This window comes from Chelonoidis abingdonii, chromosome 6 (genome assembly GCF_003597395.2).
Source record: "Chelonoidis abingdonii isolate Lonesome George chromosome 6, CheloAbing_2.0, whole genome shotgun sequence".
Classification (NCBI taxonomy): Eukaryota; Metazoa; Chordata; order Testudines; family Testudinidae; genus Chelonoidis; species Chelonoidis abingdonii.
In genome coordinates, this window is record NC_133774.1 from 29,850,818 (window position 1) to 29,872,222 (window position 21,405).

At 43.6% G+C, this 21,405-nt stretch overlaps 1 protein-coding gene across 2 annotated transcripts in view; it reads right to left on the reverse strand.

Annotated features, from left to right (window-relative positions):
- Positions 1-21,405, reverse strand: part of TTC33 (tetratricopeptide repeat domain 33) — a 114,996-nt gene continuing 93,591 nt past the window's right edge. For both annotated transcript variants that reach the window (XM_075066925.1, XM_075066926.1), the window contains exon 5: positions 1-2,355. In XM_075066925.1, coding sequence (XP_074923026.1) covers positions 2,002-2,355 — 354 coding nt within the window. In that variant the 3' untranslated portion in view covers positions 1-2,001. The remainder of the gene's footprint in view (positions 2,356-21,405) is intronic.

The window sequence follows — 21,405 nt, forward strand, 5'->3', positions numbered from 1 at the left end:
GATGGGCAGGGAAGTCCACGCTTTATTTACAACATGGAGATATCCAACAAGCAACACCTAAGCATGCAAAACACAAAACATTCTACAACATTAGATTGAGGTTCATACCACCAGATGTCAAACTTCCCCATTTGGGAATAACACATCATCACAAGAAGTGTTCTAGGTGCTTCCTCATACAAGACGTTACTGCTCACCTCACTACCTGCAAGTAATAATCCAATCTTTAATCAAATCAGAGGGAAACACATGTTCTGCACATTTGGGATGTAAGTGCAGACCTCTCAAACCTGGCCCAGCAATCCACCCAAGTTGACAGTATGCAAGGGCATCTTTTCATGAGCCTGACACTGCACCTCTGAAGTCAATGAGAATTTTACAACTAATTTCAGTGGGAGCAGATATGGGTTTATATAAACTTGGGACAGGAGGAAAGGAAGAAAACCCTTTGCACCTATGAATGTACCACATACTGGAAGGCATAGAATGACAAAACATATCAGGTCATCTAGTCCGATTCTCTCCAAGTCAGACATAGCAAATATATCCTACCAATGCATACAAGTACAATTGCAGCCCCATGAATAAATCTTCAAGTAGGAGAATATCCCTGTACCTGAAAAATCTGCTTTGATTCCTCTCAGTGCCAACACTACCTTAGTGGAACAATGATCCTCCTGAGGCTGTGCAATAACAGGATGACCTTTTCATGGCTGTATAGCTGGTCTTATTAACATATATCATAAAACAGTTTTACAGTGCCTGCTGGTGCAACAAGTATAGATTTATCAGTAGTTCTATTATAAAGCCTGTCTTTGAGGGATTAAGGAAAATTTAATCTGAGCTGAAATTTCGCCTATGAATGTCAGCCCTGGGGAAGACACGTTTTCCAAATTACAAAACAAAGAGCTTTAAATGTTGTTTTGTCACAGAAGGGAAAGATTATACACACACATATCCCATATATGTATATATCCCAAATATACATTAGAACCCACCCATGAAAGGGAGACCCATTATGAATTACTGAAATTTTAGAATTAACCAGCCAGCAAACAAAATGAAGCATTCCGTGTTCCTTGTGTGCAGCATAAGATGTATTTTGTTCATTTATTTAAGCAAGCGGACACAGTCCCCACAAAGCAACAAGAATAAATGCTATCCTGAATAAGTGGCCTGTTAAAAACCAAAAATCATCTAACTCTTTATGAGTGCAATGCCATACCACAGGGAACATGACCAAACAACACAGCAATAGATTCCCTTCTTTGTAGTCTTACTGTAGAATCATCATAGCACAAAAGAGTTGCATCTAAAGATCTATTCCTAATCCATTCCCCACTGTGCACTGGGGACTCCTAACATTTTATGTACTCAGGCATATAAGGAGATATACTTAAGTATACTGGGATGGGTCAAGCTAAGAACATTGGCTTGGAATCTGACCCCAGGTTTACAAGGAGTATCTGTGATCTGTAACTTCTTTATAAAAAACCCTATTCCCTATTGAAAATAAAGATTCTGAGAACAAGCTTTCAGAGTCACACTTCACTTGCATTGATCTATAAATGTTAATTATTAACAGGCTTGAACTGTAATACTTAAATCAACTTTCTCTTTTCCGGTTTCTTTTTAAGTAACTGATAATTAATTACAGGAGGAACAGCAGATGTTGTTTAGACTGTGCAGTTAAGAAATTGAGTTGGATGAAAGCAGTTACGATAATATAATTAGTGTTTTCAAATTATATTTGTGAAGTCTTAAAATATGGGTTTTAAAATCAACACCTAGTTGATAGTATGGATGCAGCAGGAATTCTGGTTTTCGCTTATCTGTTGTTTTTTCACATTTTCTTTAAAACACTCTTCCTCTGAAAAATCTACTTCAGAAATAATGGCCCATTCTATTTTACCCTATTCCACTGCTGCTAAAAAAAATTCTTCAAACACTTGATAAATAACATTAGATTTCAAAAGAATACCAGCAAAAGATTATGCTGCACTATCGGGCTCTGATAAAAACGGCATCATCGGGGGTTGTAGAACATTCCTCTTTCTCAGTTATGGTCTCTACTGTGCCCGAAGCAGATACAATCACTACTGTTTTAGTTGCTGAAACAGTTTTCTCCTTCTCCGCGATAGCTGCACAAACTGCCACAATCTCATCACTTTCAAAATCATAGTCTGGGATTGATTCATGGGCAACATCTGCTTCTTTTGCCTCAGCTTGCATCGCCTTAGTCTTTGTGGCTTTCTTTTGCTGTTCATGCAGCTTTCTTGCCCAGGTAAGGTCTTCCTTCCATAGTTCGGGGCTCGCTGGATAGATGTGCAAGGCCACCTGAAAGCTGCGAATTGCCTAAAAATGAACAGAGAGCGGTTAGCATTTTTTGAGCTGACACGTTTAATAACAGAGATGAAAACAGCCTTCTAGGTCGTTCAGTCCAGCTGTGACTAAGATGATTGTTTCAGTAAGTTTCTATTGCTCTGTCCTGCCCAGTTTTAAAATCAAGTGAAAGCACTTCTCCCATTTTCCCTAGAATGCTTTTCCATGGTTAGTTTTACATGTAATTTGGGCCTGATTTTTGAAAAATTGGATGTGCATGCCTAACTTGTGTGAAAAATAGAAAAATACATGAACAAATCAGGTGCCTGTCCAGCAAACAGTACATAACTTGCAGTTGTCACATACAAATACCCAGTTTGTGCATGCAACTGTGCTAATTACCAATGCAAATTAGGATTGCAACGGAACACACAACTGTTTGAAAATCAAGCCCTTATGAAAATGCTCGCTATTATTTCAAATGAGAGTTTGGCAGAGGATTGAAGCTTTAATATAATAAAGTGTTCTTTCACATATTTCAAGGAAGCAACAACCTTCATACAAATTAGCCAATCCACCAAAATCAAATATAAAACTCTCTTAAATGGTAGTGCCAAACAATGAATACTAATTTTCTCTCTCTGGAAACATGAACCATCCTGAACAGAAACACCATTTAAAAGCAGATCACAGAATTTCACTGTTATACAAAAGAATGATGAAATGCCCTAAAGCACAATGCAGATGAAGGGTTACATGTTGCTAACCCAAAATTATAAAAAGGGTCATTTCCCTATAATTATGAATTTTGACCATGCCTGTTGTAAGAGCATTTAACGCTAATAAGAACATGACAAAAGTATACTGTCAATTAGAAGAAAAAAATCAAGCCAAACTCATTTTATTTTGTTGGCTTTCCGTTCCCTCTCCCTCCCCCCTGCCCCACACAAACAGGAGGGCAACAGCAGACAGATGCAGTTTAATTTAAAAGAGAAATCTGGATTACTGAAGTCTATAAACACCATCCACGTTGACCATTTAAATTAACACATATCTCATAAATAGATCTGATACTATGCACTATTTTGGCTACAAGATTAGCAGCTTTCTGGAGCATGTAAGCCTGATCTAATCGGGGAACTATGGCAAAAGACAAACTCTCCCACTTTGCAGAGCTGTTCAAAGAAGTGGAGAACTTCTGTGAATGATCTAGCTTTCCTCCCAAGCAAGAATACTATCTATTCAAAGTGTCCAACTTCCTGTTTGCTAATCTAAATTATGGCTGTCTCCAGCAAATCCAAGTACTAGGCACTGCAGGATTATCCAGGACAAAATGAAGATGGCAGTAAATCTCAGATGTATCACTGTCAGATCAAATAAAGGCTTTTACGCTTAAGGTATGTCTACACTACAAAATAAGGTCGATTTTATCGAAGTCAATTTTTAGAAATCAGTTTTATACAGTTGATTGCGTATGTCCACACTAAGCGCATTAAGTTGGTGGAGTGCGTCCTCGCTACTGTGGCTAGCATCGACTTACGGAGCGGTGCACTGTGGGTAGCTATCCCACAGTCTCCGCCGGTCATTGGAATTCTGGGTTAAGCTCCCGATGCCTGATAGAGCCAAAACATTGTCGCAGGTGGTTTTGGGTACATGTAGTCAGCCACCACTCGCTCTGTGAAAGCAACAGCAGACAATCATTTCGCACCTTTTTCCCTGGGTTACCCACGCAGATGCCATACCAAGGCAAGCATGGGGCCTGCTCAGCTCACCGTCACCACTGCTGTTGTGGGCAAGTCTATTGTGGGGGCTGCTGTGATCCAAGTAGCAAATGCAATCATTAACGTTCTGTTATCAAGGGTAATAATTCTGGGAAATGTGCGGGCCTTTTTAGATTTTAGGTGCATGGTACTCCTGTCCTTTGTTGCTGATGAAGAAGTCTTGCAGCCACACATTCCAGTCCGGCCAGTGCTGTAACACCCCATAGCACTTTTGTGGTTGACACATGTAACAGCTCCAGGGCTCTTGCTTGTTTGCCTTGGCCAAAGTACCTTGCCCCATCTGGACCTTCAAGCATTAGACACAGAAGCACCTGCAACAGTTGGCGCTGCTACACAGCAGCAGCTCCTTGCCTTCACAGCAGAGGGTGCAGTAGGACAGCTAACCATCCTTGTCGGACATGTAGCTTGGCCGGGGGTTCTGGGAACTCTTCCCTGCCTGGCTCCTAGCAGCCTCCAGGGCATAGTGTATGGCTCCACCACTTCCAATGCAACTCTGCTCTCCAGCGACGACCTCGGGGGATCCGTTCTGGTCCTCCTGGGTGCTGCTGGCAGCAGACGGTGCAGTAGGACTGCTAACCGTCCTCATCCACCGCTTCCTCTGCAGCTCTGCTCTCCGGCTCGGGGGATCCGTTCATGAAGCCTGGACAGTAGTAAGGAGCAGTTCAACTACAGGCTGAGCAAGTGCAGAATGGTGGTAGAATGTGCATTTGGCCATTTAAACGCGCGCTGGCGCACATTACTGACTCGCTCAGACCTCAGCCAAACCAATGTCCCCACTGTTATTGCTGCTTGCTGTGCTCCATAATATCCGTGAGAGTAAGGGGGAGACGTTTATGGCAGGGTGGGACGTTGAGGCAAATCTGCTGGCGTCCGATTTTGAACAGCCAGACACCAGGGTGATTAGAAGAGCACAGCAAGGGTGCTGCATGTCAGAGAGACTTTGAAAACCAGCTTTATGACTGGCCAGGTTTTGGTGTGACCGTTGTGTGTGTTTCTCCTTGATGCAAACTCGCCCTCTTCGTTGATTTTAATTCTCTGTAAGACAAACACCCTTCCCCCTTCGAAATAAAGTAACTATTGTTTTGAAACCATGCATTCTTTCTTTATTAATTAAAAAAAAATGAGATAACAGACAAGGTAGCCCGTGTGGGGTGGGGGAGGAGGGAAGGGCAAGGCCACATTGCTTATTATAGCCACATGAATAAACAAACTGTTCAAATGACAGCCTTCTGTTGCTTGGGCCATCCTCTGGAGTGGAGTGGCTGGGCTCCCGGAGCCTCCCCACCCGGCGTTCTTGGGCATCTGGGTGAGGAGGCTATGGAACATGAGGAGGAGGGTAGGCGGTTATACAGTGGATGCAGTGGGGGTCTGTGCTCTTGTTGCCTTTGCTGCAGCTCCAAGAGATGCTTCATCCTGTCCGTTTGCTCCCCCAACAGACGCTTCATCAGGTCCGTTTGCTCCCCTATTAGCCTCAGCATTGTGTCCTGCCTCCGCTCTTTGTGCTCCCTTAATTCTTTCCTGGTCTCTGCCACTGAATGCCTCCATGCATTAAGCAGTGCCCTATCAGTGCAGGAGGACTGCATGAGCTCGGAAAACATGTCATTGCGAGTGTGTTTTTTTCGCCTTCTAATCTGTGATAACCTCAAGGACAGAGATGATAGGGGGAGCATAGAAACGTTCAATGCTCTATGATTCTGGGAGGATTGCATGGTCACCTGTGCTGCTGAGTTCGCCATGCTGACCAAACAGGAAATGAAATTCAAAAGTTCCTGGGGCTTTTCCTGTGTATCTGGCTAGTGCATCAGAGTTCAAAGTGCTGTCCAGAGCGGTCACAATGGAGCACTCTGGGATAGCTCCTGGAGGCCAATACTATCAATTTGCATCCATACTACCCCAAATTCGACCCAGTAAATTCAATTTTAGCACTACTCCCCTCGTCAGGGATGAGTACAGAAGTCGATTTTAAGAGCCCTTTAGGTCGACAGAATGGGGTTGGTTGTGTGGATGCAGTCATTTTTAAATCGACCTAACGCGGCTAAATTCAACCTAACCTCATAGTGTAGACCAGGCCTTAGTTATAAAGGGGAAAGTACTGAAATATTGGAAAAATGCTGGAGCACAAATTACAACTGATTAGATTTTAAATGCAAATGGATTTAAGATTTACTGTATAGTCTTTGATTTACTATATGCATTGCTTTTCTCTTATGAATTCACAGTAAAATTAAATTCACTGTAAAGTCAGTACCTCTTCATGCAAAACTGACAAAACCTTCAAGCCAATGAAAAGTATTTTGATTCCTAAAAGCAACCACAGCCAAAGCTGACTGCTGACCAAACCAAAGTATTTTGCTTATTCAGGTTTCCACCTGACAGATCCAAATTCAGCTACAACTGGCTACAAAACCATTGCTACTGTGCTGCAAATCAGTGGTGATAATGCTGAGCTATAGTTTAGACTTGCAACCAATTTATATAGATACTTGACAAGGAAACAGACGTGATCAGCTGTTTAACTAGAAAAGCAATGTTTTCCCTTTAATTTAGTGAGTACACAAAATATCTGAGCTGCTTCAAAATTCTCTGTCCTTCATTGGTTAAAAGAGCTGCAAGTTATTTTTGTCAAAGTACAGAATAATCTACATACTACGTGACATGAATTGGTCTTAGCACACAAGAAACAGGAACCCATGATTTCTTTTAAGAAATGCTGAATATGTTATTGCTATTGTTGTTCTGATAAACTGCCATTCAATTCCAGGAAAAGAATGATTAATAACTGTAGGCAGATAGACAGATGTTTTAGAGTCAACGCTTCTCTCAATATTTTGAAAAGTAGCCTGGATACTCAACCGGAATACAACAGACCATACTCTTTCTTTGTAAGCCTGACATTAAAGCTAAGTATTTGCATATTATAATGGTTAATATAAAGAGGTGCATAAAACTAGAGGGATTCAATTTATATCAGATCAAAGATCCTCATAAAAATTCAGCACTGTAAGTTATGGGAAACATTTTATGTTGCTATCAGAAATGTTTTAATGTTTATCAATTTCTGCCAAAATCAAGAATTGAAAACAACAGAAAACAAAGCAATCCATAAATCCACCCAATGTTGGTTAAAATATTTGTAACCACTTGCTAGTGCCCTCCTTCTAATTTGAAACACCCATTCAGAAAGTAAGACACTGGTATTTATTCTTATTTCACGTCTTTAATCACACAGACTGCTGCCCTAAACCAAATTCTGCTGGATAATACTATTATGCTAAAACCATTCATATCTGTGTAAACTGGCTATTTTTAATTCACATTTCTGGAACAGCATGGCCATCCCCCTAATTTATTTTAATTGCTTAACTGGTATTTTAAAAAAATATATGACACTAGCTATAGTAGAGACACAGTTTTATTCTTATGGACATCTGTGCTGTGACAGCACCTGCTTTTTAGGGATTCCACCATTGTACTTTAAGTCCACATGTACTTTTTTTGGGAGCCTGGTGGGAACTTGTTTCCTTTGATATCCATTTTAATCCATTCCTCTCCTCCATTACACACCTAAAAACCTCAGGTTTTCAAAAGATTTTATCTTTCTTATCACTTTTGAGATCTGTAGTTTACACCTTTCTCTTGTGATGCATTTCCACTATTGGTTTGCAGTTTTTAGTATAAAAAGGTGGTTTTAATCACACTGATGTCTGTATAAGGACTTATTTATTATAGGAAGAGTTGATAGTGATACCAATAGTTAAGACTGCTACCAACACTCTCCATTGCAACTAGGTGGATAAAAATCAATGATTTTTAAAAAATCAGATTTTATTTAAATTGAATTTTTTTTTATAAAATGCTTTTTGAGGGAAAAAACCTATCTAAAGATAGTTTTAATTAAAATACATTATATCTCAAAGATCTCTCATCATGGAATAGGATTATAAATTCTAATTCTATAGTATGAGACAATATATTCACATAATGTTTAAGAAAAGTTTTGTAAATTAATTCCAATAGTTCATGGATTAGGGACACAATTTTATAGGGTTCCAGGGGCTCCTGTATAGATTATTTAGGTTAATCTTTCTATCTACCCAATGGGACTCAGTGCTCAGTCTACAAGATACCATCAGAGATGCTTAGTTTTGCAGTTCTCAAACTGTGGATTTGTGTCTCCAGAGATAATATGCTTGTTAACAGCAAAAATCCTTTTAAATAAATAAGAGAGAGAGAGAGAGAGAGAGAGAGGTGCGAAATAACAGACCTCAACTCTACTGTCTCTCTGCAAATTTGTGTACACAGAGTCAATCCCTTACCTCTCTCTAAAATCTCAAAGTTTCAAGAGGTTCAATGAATAGAAGATTGTTGGGGGCACAATAGATCTGGACAAGAAGAAGTCCTCTGCAGATAAATGGGAGAAGGGAGGGACAGGCAGTAGAAACAAAAGTGAAACTATTTGAGCAACATATTCCAGAAGTCTTGAGGTCTTTCTGAGTGTAGGCTTCATTGATTTGAGATCTACCATACCATTCTCTTACTAGAAGGGAAAACCTATAATGGCAGCATGCTGTAAAAGAGACCCAATTTGGGAATATTTTAATGAAGTTCCTCTACCTGTGGGTAAGACAGGCATGTGTGCAAAATGCAAACAGTGCAACGAAGAAATGCAAGGCCTGCTTGCCCGAATGAAACAACATCATGAGAAGTGTTCCTTCTCAGGAGGAAGCTGCGTTGAAGATGATGAAAGGAACATGTCTGAACATGCAGGAACTTCAGGTTGGTAAACTTTTTTATTTCATACACCTCTACCCAGATATAACGAGGTTTCGCATACAACGCGCATACAAGCTTTGAGCAGCATGTTAAAGGTGCCAGGCCAGGCCGGGGCCGAAGGGTTCGATAAGAGGCAGACGGTCTTGGGGGTGGTCAGGGACTTTCGCCCCCCACCACGCCTCCCCCGGGCCTGGGGGCCAGGGGCTGTGGGAAGGGACTTTTGGGAGGGGGGTCCTTAGCCCAACCTCCCTGCACTCACCTGCGGCGGGAAGTGGAGCAGCCTGGCCCCAGCCCCCTCTACTCCGCCAGCTCCCAGCCGTGGCACTCCACTTTCCATCTTTCCCCAGCCGCCCCCTTCCCAACACAAGTGAGTGCCGGGGGGCATCCTTTCCCCAACCTCCCCGCATTCACGGATGGTGGAAAGTGGAGTGCCACGGCTGGAAGCTGGCAGAGTGGAGCAGACTGGGGCCGGGCTGCTCTGCTTCCCACTGATGCTGGTGAGTGCCTGTATGTGTGAGAGTGGGGGGTGAGATTTTTTGGCTCCCAAGGACTGCATTATATTGGGGTAAAGGTGTACTTCTTTCTTAAGGACGGCTTGTCTGCCTTCTGGACTATTCTTGAATTCTCATGTTTGAGCGAAAAATATAGTTGTTACTCCATGATACTATCATTTCAGATGCAGTTGTAATAAAAAATAAATAGCTGAAATAGGCAGATCTTCCCTTTAAAGTAGTACTGTCAGTGAATGCAATGAGTAATACTAAATAAACAGTATGGTAATAATAATTAAATAACTGCACTGAATTATTTTGTTTAGGAGAATCCATCCTCATAATACAGGATTCTGAAGTCTATCCACCTTCAAGATCACCATCATTTTCTATGGTTCCAGAGTTATTTTCCAATGATAGTGTTTCAGTACATCATGTATGTTACATAGCCACAGAATATCATCTATAGCAAAAAGAAAAAAAATCCTCCATCATCCAGAAACAACCATAGATAAGTTTGTGATAAGAACGAGCAGATTACAAAAAGAGGTAATTGATGGAAAAATTGCCCTGTTTATGCAACAAACTCTCCTTTCTGTATGATTGAGAACCCACACTTCATTAACATGGTTCAGTCATTAAGACCAGGATACAGTCCACCCAACAGAGATGTCATCGCAGGCAAACTGCTGGATAAAATGTATGATACAGACAGATATCATCTTCCTTTCCAAATGCAAACGGATGGACATCATACCAAATGGACTAAAGGTAAAAAATCCACTGCTATCTACATACTACACAGACCACAGTGAGAGATTATGCCATACTCTGTAGAGAAACTGAGAACCACCTGATCACGCTCCATAACAGCAAACAGGAAAACATCAAAAAGAGCCTCAACCTGGAGACTTCATAATAAAAACCAACTTCCTAAAAACGGACTTCACTAAAATAAGACAGGAGATCTACATTACTCACTTCACCTCTCTACAAAAGAAAAAAAGACTGTAAGCTGTCTAAACTCCTGCTGCCACAGGGGCCACCAACGCCTGGTACCCTAACCACCCAGCAATATCGTCAATCTATCCACTACACACTCAGCCAGAGAAGTCTGTCCTATCTCGGGACTCTCTTTCTGCCTGCCACCCCACCAACATGATACAGCTGTGGCAATCTGGAAGCCTACTTTCGCCGTCTCCGACTCAAAGAATACTTCCAGGACAACACTGAACAGTGCACTGTACACAGGTACCTCCCACCAACAGCACAAGAAGAAGAACTCCACATGGACTCTTCCTGAGGATCGAATGACAGCCTGGACTATACATGAATGCTTCCGCCGACGTGCACAGGCAGATAATGGAAAACAACACCGCTTGCCTCAACCTAAGTCGTGCAGAACGCAGTGCATCACAGCCTCAGAAACACCCTGACATTGTCATCAAAGAGGCTGTAAAGGAGTGCTGTTGTCATCATGAACAGGTCTGACTACCAAAGGAGGCTGCCAGACAAATCTCCAATACCAAATTCTACAGGCCACTTCCTCGATCCCACGGGAATACACTAAGGAACTGCACCATCTACTCAGGACACTCCTACACTAACACGGAACAAATCAACATACCCTTAGAGCCCCGACCAGGGTTATCTATCTACACCCAAGATCCACAAACTGGAAATCCTGGACGCCCCATCATCAGGCATTGGCACTCTCACTGAAGGGCTGTCTGGATATGTGGATCTCTACTCAGACCTATGCCACAGCACTCCCAGCTATCTCCGTGACACCACTGATTTCCTGAGAACTACAATGCATTGGTCACTTCCAGAAAACACCATCCTAGCCACCATGGATGTAGAGGTTCTCTACACAACATCCCACACACAGATGGATACAAGCTGTCAGGAACAGTATCCCTGATGATGCCACAGCACAACTGGCTGCTGAGCTCTGTGCCTTTATACTCACACACAACTATTTCATTTGATTACAATATATCTCCAGATCAGTGGCACTGCTATGGGCACCCGCGTGGCCCGTCATAAGTAGATAGGTAAGGTAAGGGTTAAATTTTCTTTTTCTGTAAAGGGGCACAAAGAGAACCAAACACCTGACCAGAGGACCAATCAGAGAACTGGATTGTTTAAAGTCAGGGTGGGATTTGTATACTCGGGGGTCTTTGTTGTTTCCTCGGCTATGGGTAAACAAGTTTTCTTCTAACTCCATCTTATCTCAAAGTTTCTCCTAAAATCTGTGAGTACAAAGGAAAGCAAAGTAATCGGCCTATGATGAGCTTTCTGTTGTATTTACATGTATGTGATTTGCTGGACTGGTTTAATCGGGCTATCTTTTAAATCAGACTGTTTATTTCTTATTTCTTATAAGCAAGAGCCTGTATTGAGTTCTTAATGCAAGATATTGTTTTGTATTTTCTTCTTTTTATAAAGTTCTTTTGAAAACTGTTGGGAGTTTCTTTTCCTAGTGAGCAAAGGGAAGGGAAAAGCCAGGCTGTGGGCTTTTCCATGTTTGCCAGGAAAGAGCAGGCTACGGGAAAGAGAAAAAATCATCTCTGTTCTCCGTGTTAGTGTTTTTCTCTAGTTACTGCTACAGAGACCAGGAGGGGGAACTCCTTGTGTGTAGCTGTGATTAGCTGTGAATGCATAGCCTCGGGGACGCTAGATTGCCTCTCCGGTTGTATTCAAGAGGGAAGTCTAGTCTCGCACGGCTAACCCAGGGAAGGGGGGGGAACTGGAGAGAGAAGAGAGAGACCAGGGCTCTGGGTCTTGGGGGTCCCCCAGGGGAAGGTTGCGGTGACTCGGGGGGGGTACTAGGAACCCCAATAGTCCTAGTTGGTGGCAGCGAGAAAATATACCAAGCAGGTAGTGAGCTTGGGGAGTTTCAGGTAAACACCCAGATTTGGACGCTAAAGTCCAGATCTGGGACAGGAGGCTTTTCACGCCCACAATATGCCAGTATGTTTATGGCTGACTGCGAACAACGTTCCTCGCTCTCGTCCACTCATGTCCCTCTCTACCTATGCTACATGATGACATCTTCATCATCTGGAACCATGGAAAGGAGACTCTGGAAAAATTCCACCACGATTTCAACAGTTTCCACCCCACCATCACCTCAGCCTGGACCAATCTACACGGGAGGTCCACTTCTAGAGCACACGTGCAATAAGGGATGGTCACATTAACACCACCCTATATCGAAAACCTACCGCGCTATGCCTATCTCGTGCTCCAGCTTCCGCTCATACACACGATCCATTGTCTACAGCCAAGCACTGAGGTACAACCGCATCTGCTCTAACCCCTCAGACAGAGACCAACACTACAAAATCTCCACCAAGCAGTCTCAAAACTACAATACCCGCACGAGGAAATAAGGAAACAGATCACAGAGCCAGACATTACCCAGAAGCCTCTACTGCAACACAAACTGAAGAAAGAAACCAACAGGACTCCAGTGGCCATCACATACAGCCCCCAGCTAAAAACCCCTCCAATGCATCATCAGGGATCTACACCCATCCTGGACAATGTCCCACACTTTCACAGGCCTGGGTGGCAGGCCAATCCTCGCCCACAGGCAACCTGCCAACCTGAAACGTACTCTCATCAGCAACTGCACACCACACCATAGTAACTCCAGCTCAGAGATCATCCATGCAACAAACTCGATGCCAACTCTGCCCACATATCTACACCAGCGACACCACACAGACGCGAACCTAACAGATCAGCCACACCAACAACCGGTTCATTCATTGCACATCCACCAATGTATATATCGATTGCCAGCAATGCCCTCTGCTATGTATATCGGCCAAACTGGACAGTCTTAACGGAAAAGGATAATGGACACAAATCAGACATTAGGAATGGCAATATACAAAAACTTGTAGGAGGCACTCTCAACCTCCCTGGCAACACTATAGGCAGACCTCAAGGTGGCCATCCTGCAGCAAAAAAACTTCAGGACCAGACTTCAAAGAGAACTGCTGAGCTTCAGTTCATCTGCAAATTTGACACCATCAGTCCGGATTGAACAAAGACTGTGAACGGCTTGCCAACTACAGAACCAGTTTCTCCTATCTTGGTTTCACATTCAGCTGCTAGAACAGGGCCTCATCCTCCCTGACTGAACTAACCTCGTTATCTCTAGCTGCTTGCTAGTATATATACCTGCCCTGGAAATTTCCACTACATGCATCTGATGAAGTGGGTATTCACCCACGAAAGCTCATGATCCAAAACGTTGTTAGTCTATAAGTGCCACAGGATTCTCTGCTGCTGTTGAAAGGAAATTGATCGGTGTGCAAAGGTCTAGAGGGTCAAATTTAACCTGAGTTGATGGGATGTGAGCATGTCCACAATGACTCTGTGGTATGTGCTTGTGGTACAACGCTAGAAGGAATATCTTCATACAGAAACAATAGATACATCAGGAAATGCACACACAGCAGAATACTTACAAGTAGCAGCAGTAAAAGCTATTAAAAGCTATAACAAACTGTGGAAAAAAATTTGAATGTCAAGTATTCAGCTTGGTCACAGACAATGCACAAATGTATCCATGATGAGAAGAAATTTAGAGAGAGTGAAGAGAGTGTGTAACAGTGCTCATTTGATGCACCTCTAGCTGAAGAGTTCAGCGTCCAGAAATAAGGCTAATGATGTTGAAATTGCAAAATCAACCACTTGCAGCAGCGTCTGAAAAAGTGGAAGACCAAGCTAACTCTCCACAAGACGTGCAATGAAACTCAGTAGTGGACTTTTTGAGCACTATATCAAGAATTGGCTTAATCTGATGACAGTTTGTGAACAAAATCATGAAAAAATAGATGGCACCGTCACAGCCAAGTTCTCAAAATTAGGCTTAAGATAAATGTTGAACACCATGTGAGTACCCTGAAGCCTATTTCTGTAGCCTGAACAAAATGCAGGGAAATAGCTGTTTTATTGCTGATGCTGTTGAAATTTGGCAGGAACTGAGTGAGATCTTAAAAAGAGAAACTATGCAAAGACAAAGTTAATTACAAGCATTAAAAAATGAATGGACAAGCACTATCTCCAGTTCATTTTCTTGCAAATATTCTCAATATCGCAACTAGGGTCAAACCTTAACTGCTGAAGAAGAGGAACTGGCTATGACATGGACATCCAGCAATCATCCTCATAATGCCAACATAATCAACTTCAGACTAAGGTGAACCATTCAAGAAATATGTTTGCTGACGATGTTTTAAAGAAAGTCACACCAGTGAACTGGGTGGGAGTCACTGAAGCACTGGATTCAGAGAGCTGTTGGAGTGATAATCTCACTTTTAACAGCAGTAGTTCTTTTGCCGGTGTAGAAAGGAATTTTCTTCTTTGGACTTAATCATTCCAAATTGAGACATCGTTTGGGACCTGAAAAGCAGGAAAGCTTGTTTTTCTTTTCCAGATTATGAACAAACAGGAAAAGAAGGTGAAGACAACTGAGTTAGCTGAAGAAGCATATTTAAAGTTTCTTCATGCTGACCTGGCTGAATAGTTGATTTAATTTTTGTGTTTTTTTAAAAAAATATTCTTTAACTATTTTAGTTAAAACCAATTTTAACCAAATAAACCAGTTTTAAAAAACTTAAATGTTGAACTAAATTCAAAATTCATATGCTTGTTTGTTAAATATGCTTGCTGTTGAAGAAAAAATCCCAGACTACATAACATCATTGTTTTAGTTAAATAAAACAATTAAATGTCTGTCTGGTGATGTTTCCTCCTAACAGAGCACGGCAAGAAAAACCCTCCAATATTAATGATTAACATTGAATTGGAGATAGTCACCTCCCAATGACTTCATATAATATCTGCTTCAATTACCTTTGGTAAATGAAAAACCAGACAATCATTCATTTTCTAATATAGCTGTAAAACTGATCGAAAGTTTTCAAATAAATCACTTTAAAAATGTATAGTGTGCACCTTCTAAAAATGAACCTACATCTATCTCTTGAGTTGTGAAAATATGTATTTAAGGTTATAAACACAACAAGAATGCACTTTTATGCAGAAATCCATGATTAAATCAAGTCTTCCTGACTAGTGTTTTAAATCGTGATTTAAATCATTGTTGATTTATCAAATCCATCCTGATTGCAGATCCTCTTTTAGTTGCTTATTATTTTTTAGCCATTTCAGGCCAATTTTTTCCAGTCCAGGTGCCGTCTCAGAATGATGTTTTTTTTTTTTTAAAGTTTCAGCATTTTAAAATTTTTTTAAAGTTTAAAATTTTGTAAATGGTTTGTCTATTTCTAAGAACAAGGTCTGGGGGGAAATAATGTGCTTTTGCCCATCAAATCATAGAAACATAAGGATGGAAGGGACCTTGAGAAATCATTAATTCATCTCCGGTGCTGTGGCAGGACCAAGTAAACCCTGACCATCCTGACAGGTGTTCTTAGAACGTTCCATGTGATGGGTATTCCACAACCTCCTTGAAAACCTATTCCAGAGCTTAACTACTCTTATAGTCAGAATGTTTTTCCCAATATCTAACCTAAAATCTCCCTTGCCACAGCCATTACTTTGTGTCTAGTTCAGTGGATGGGGAGCACATTGCTTCTTTTCTCAAGACTAACATGCCCAGTTTTTTAACTTTTCTCAGGGGTCAGTTTTCTAAATCCTTGTCATTTTTGTTGCTCTCCGCTGGACTCTCGCCCATTTGTTCAAATTTTCTTAAAGTGTGGCAGCCGGAACTGGACACACTACTTCCAGTGAGGCCTCACCAGTTCTGAGCAGAGCGAGAATAATATCACCCTGTTTACATAGACACTCCTGTAATACATGTCAAAATGATATTGGCTTTTTTCACAGCTGCAACACATTGTTAACTCATATTCAATTTGTGATCCACTATAATGTCCAAATCCTTTCCAACAGCACTACAACCTGCCAGTTATCCCATTTTGCAGCTGTGTGTTTGATTTTTCCTTCCTACTTGAAACACTTTGTATTTGTTATTGAATTTCATCTTCTTTGAATTAGACCAATTCGTCAAGGTCATTTTGATTGAATTTCATTCGTTCGAACCCTCTCAGCTTGGTGTCATTTGCACAATTTTATAGCATACTCTCCATTCAGTATCCAGTCATTAGTGAAAATATTGACTAGTACTAGACCAGGACTGACTCCTGTGGGACGCACTAGTTATGCCCTCCCTGTTTGACTATGAGCCACTGATAACTATTCTTTGAATATGATCTTTTGACAGTTTTGCACCCACTTATAGAAATTAATTTAGACTACTTTACCTAGTTTGTTTATGAGAATGTCATGGGGACTGCATCAAAACCTTACTAAAAATCAAGATTATATCACAACTACTACTTCCCCCATCCATTAGGCACTATCCTGTCAAGAAGTAAAAACAGGTTGGTATGGCATAATTTGGTTTTAACAAATCCATGTGGTTATTCCTCATAACTCTATGATCCTCCTGGTGGTTACCAATTGATTTTTGTTCCAGGATCTTTCCAGGTATCAAGTTTAGACTGACTGGTCTATAATTCCCCAGGTTTTGGTCTCCTTTTTAAAGATAGGTCCATCTTTGCCCTTTCTCCAGTATTCTGGACCTCACCATCTCCAAGAGATCTCGAAGATTCTATGCTAACAGGAGCCAGCAAAAAGAGCTGCTAACAGGGGAGTTTCTGGGGTTTCCAGGGGAGGTTCCAGAGGAGACTAAAGCATAGAAACCCAACAAGCCAGAAAAGGGAGGGGCAGGGGTCTGCCAGCAGCCGGTGCTTGTTGTGGGGCCTGTGGTATGGGTGTGGCTTGGACGCCAGGCACAGAGTTGGAAGGCTATGACTGATACAGAGGCAGCAGGTAGAGACACACTGAGGAGACGGATGCGGTAGCTGTGGCATGTACATGGTCCTGGAGGGGGCACCTGAAGGAGTTTGTCTCATGAAGTGCCGCTTGATAGAAGCTGCTGGAAGAAATAAGAAGGACGCGAGATGCAGGTGGAAACTCTGGCTGAGTTTAGAAGGAGGTTGAGCAGATGATGGAACACAGACATGATGAGTACAGGGATAAGCGCAGACGAGCAGATGGAAGCAGGACCAAAGAATTCTGAGGAGCTGCTGGGTGAGGAAATGGACGGTGGAAGCATGTGACTAGGAGAACCAGGCAGAGGAAAGACGGGCCAGTGACGGAGAAATATAACTCAGGAACAGATTTGCTGGGTTGGAAAATGAAGATGGAGCTCAGCTGGGGGCTCGCTGAAGGAGACGAGGGCAAGGAGCAGCTATCCTGCAGAAGGAGGGGAGGATTCTAATGGAGCGACACCAAGTTGAGCCTAGGAGGATTGCAAGGGCGATACAAATCGAGAGGACTTGCGGCAGCTGGTGTGGGGATACGACGGAGATCACACTGTCGCCAGGAAACGGCAAGTGTACGTGATTGGAGACTCTTTATTGAGAAGAATAGACAGCGGTAACTAGACCTGATCGGGAGAACGAAGGGTGTGCTGTCTGCCGGGGGCTAAATACGGATGTGGCCTGAGGCTGAAAAGGTCCTAGCGGGAGCGGGAAGAATTGTTACTGTATGTGGGAAGGAATGATACGGCTAGTTCTCGCTGGACTGTATCAAGGAGGACGTATGCCACACTTGGGGAAGACGCTCAAGGAAATCAGGCTCAGGTGATCTTCAGTGGGATTCTGCCGTTCCTAGAGAGGCAAAGAAGCGCGACAAGAATTATGATGATTAACAGATGGCTCAGGCAGTGGTGCTATAAGGAGGCTTTGGATGTCGGTCATTGGGAAGCATTTACGACAGACGGCACTGTTCGCTCGGCATGGACTTCATTCTAACTAAGGAGGAAAATAGACTTCGTAGGATGGAGGCTCGCCGACCTCATTAAGTGGCTTTAAACTAGGAAGTTGGGGAAGATGGTTGGAGATGTTCAGGAGATCTCCACGCCGGAATTTAACCTGGAGGAGGAAGTAAACAATGAGAGGGGATTACGCTTGTGGACCAAAAGAATTGACCCAAGAGGAAAAGCGGAGTAAACTGTTCTTGGCTATCTGAATCTGGGGTAATGAATGTCACTTGACGCCAAAGCTGTGGAAATTAAAAGTTGTACACTATGCGAGGAGCCTAGGTAACAAGATGGAGGAACTGAGCTACTGGTGCAGGATTTTTTATAGGATAACAGTTGGAATAGGTACTCATGACTGGAGTACAGTTTTAGGCTATGTGCTGTTTAGAAAAGACAGGAGAAAGGCAAGGTGGTGGAGTAGCATTGTACATCAATGAGAGGTTAACTGTAATGAAATAAGAAGTGATGGAATGGTTAAGACAGAGTTTATCTGGGCAAACATCACGTGGTAAAAAAGCTACTAGAGCTTCCCCTGAGATATGCTTGGGGTGTGCTACAGACGCCGGGATCTGGATTTGGATATGGATAGAACCTCTTTAATGTCTTAATGAAGTAAAACTAAGGGAAGTGTTGATCATGGGAGACTTCAAACTTCCAGATATAGACTGGAGGCGAAGTGCTTGCAAGAATAATATGGTCACGATTTTTCTGGTGTGATTAGCGGATGAGTTTTATCAGTAGTTGAAGTTACCTACGAGAGGGATGCCATATTTAGATTTGGTTTGGTGAGCAGTGAGGACTGTAGAAGAAATGGGTAGGGACAACCTTGGTTCGAGCGATCATTGAGCTGATTCAGTTCAACATAGATGAAGGAAAACAAACGAGATCTGGGATTAGGTTTTCGACTTCAAGGGCTAATTTTAAAGAGTTAAGTGTAGTGGAGGAATGTTTGATGAGGAATTATATTAGTATGGGGCCTGGAATTACTTAAGTCGCAGCTGCGGAAACTGTCGGAGCCTGCATCCCAAGAGGGGAAAAAAATCCATGGGATTGTAGGCCAAGGGGAGGACAGCATCGAGGGATTAGAAAAAGCAGAAAGCTATAAGTGAGTTGAGAAGGCGGATTGCAGAGAAGTAGTGGGGAGGAGTGGTTGGGGATGGACGGGCAGATAGGTGGATGGGTGCACACAGGGATGAATGGACGAGTGGTTCGGGATGGATGGATGGGTGGATGGGTGCGCACAGGGATGGGTGGAGGAGTGGTTGGGGATGGATGGGTGGGTGGGTGCGCACAGAGATGGGTGGAGGAGTGGTAGGGGATGGATGGATGGACCGGCGGGTGGGTGGATGGGTGCACACAGATATGAGTGGAGGAGTGGTTGAGGATGGATGGATGGATGGGCGGGTGGGTGCGCACAGGGATGAGTGGAGGAGTGGTTGGGGAAGGATGGGTGGGTGGGTGGGTGGGTGAGCACATGGATGGGTGGAGGAGTGGTCGGGAATGGATTAGTGTCAAGGGGGATCTTTCCATTGACATTGGTGACTTTAGTTCACGCCCTTCTCTTTCCCTCTCATTTGTTCTTCGTTCCCTCCTGTCTCAGCCCAACTCGCTCTGAGATTCGTGCCGGTTGATCTGGGCCGACCCCTCCAGGGAGGTGTGGTGGCCACGGGGAACCTGGGAATGTGGGATCCTCTTTGCAGACATGGCCCGTCCCTTTGTGTGTCCCCAGCTCTCCCTCCCAGCAGCCGGATCCAGCTGTGTCCCTGGGCTCCCTGCACCCTCGTCCCACTGATCTTCTCTGCTGATCCCCTCTGGGCAGGAACCGCCCGGCCCCCCAAGGACCTGGTCAGCCACCCTAACCCAGCCATGCCCTTACCCACCTCTTTGTTCCAGCCAAGGAGCCGCGGGAGCCAGAACTCACCATCCAGCCCAGCCTGGGGGAGCTCTTGGCCTCTGACGTCACCCACGACTCCACCCTGCTCTCCTGGACTGTCCAGGCCGGGGACTTCGACTCCTTCCTCCTCCAGTACAAGGACGTGGAGGGCAAACCCCAGGCGCTGCCTGTGGACGGGGGATCCCGCACGGTCACCATCACCAACCTGGCCCCCTCCCGCAGATACAAGTTCAACCTCTACGGCATCTCCGGCCGCAAGCGCCTCGGCCCCATCTCCACCGACACCGTCACAGGTCAGCGGCTGCTCCAGGGGCGCAGCTCCTTTCCCTCCCACCCCTTTTTCTTTCCCGCGTGACATGGACGTCGAACACTGACCCAGGACGTTATGAAGAAGATGTTTCCAAAAGTCCTGCGTCCACAAGCAGATTGCCAGCCATTCAAAGGCTAGAGATGAGAGCAGATAGGGGTGGGTGGGTGGATGGATGGATAAATGGATAGACAGAGAGATAGCTGGATCGGTGTGCATGGGGCAGGTTGAGTGAATGAAATGATGTGTATGGAAAGAGATGGATGAAGAGATAGGTACATGGATGGGTGTCTACAGGAGTGAATGGATGGATGGAGACGATGGTCATCAGAGAGTAGATAGAGGAATGGATGTGTTTGGGGATGGATGGATGGACGAGCGGGTGGGCAGATATTTATGGGGATGGATGGACAGAAGGCTCGGTAGATATGTGTGGAGATGGACAGATGGATGGATGGATGGAGGGGATGGGATGGAAGAATGGATAGAGGAATGGATCCATATGGGGGTGGACAGACGGGCGGGTGGGTGGGTGGATGTGGGTGGATGTTTTGTATGGATGGGATGGGATGGATGAGGTGGATGGATGTGAGGGATGGGTATGGTATTATTAGAGGAACTGGATTCATCATGGGTGCGTGGATGGCGTGGGTGGGATGTTTGGAATGGATAGATGCGGTGGGATGGGATGGGTATGGATGGCTTATGGACGGGGATGGATGGATGGATGGAGTAGAGGATTGAATCCATAATGAAGTGGACAGACGCGAGGGCGGCGTGGTGGTGTTGGATCTGTTTCAGTGCTATAGTGTTCACTCGTTCTGTATTGCGATAGTACTTGTTGACAGAGGCCAGTAACCGAACAGAAAAAGACAAAGTGCACGTTGGATATGAGACTTATTTCAAAGGAGACATGACCACACAACAGACTGAATGCTGTTTTATCAGCCATTTGGGATGCGCGC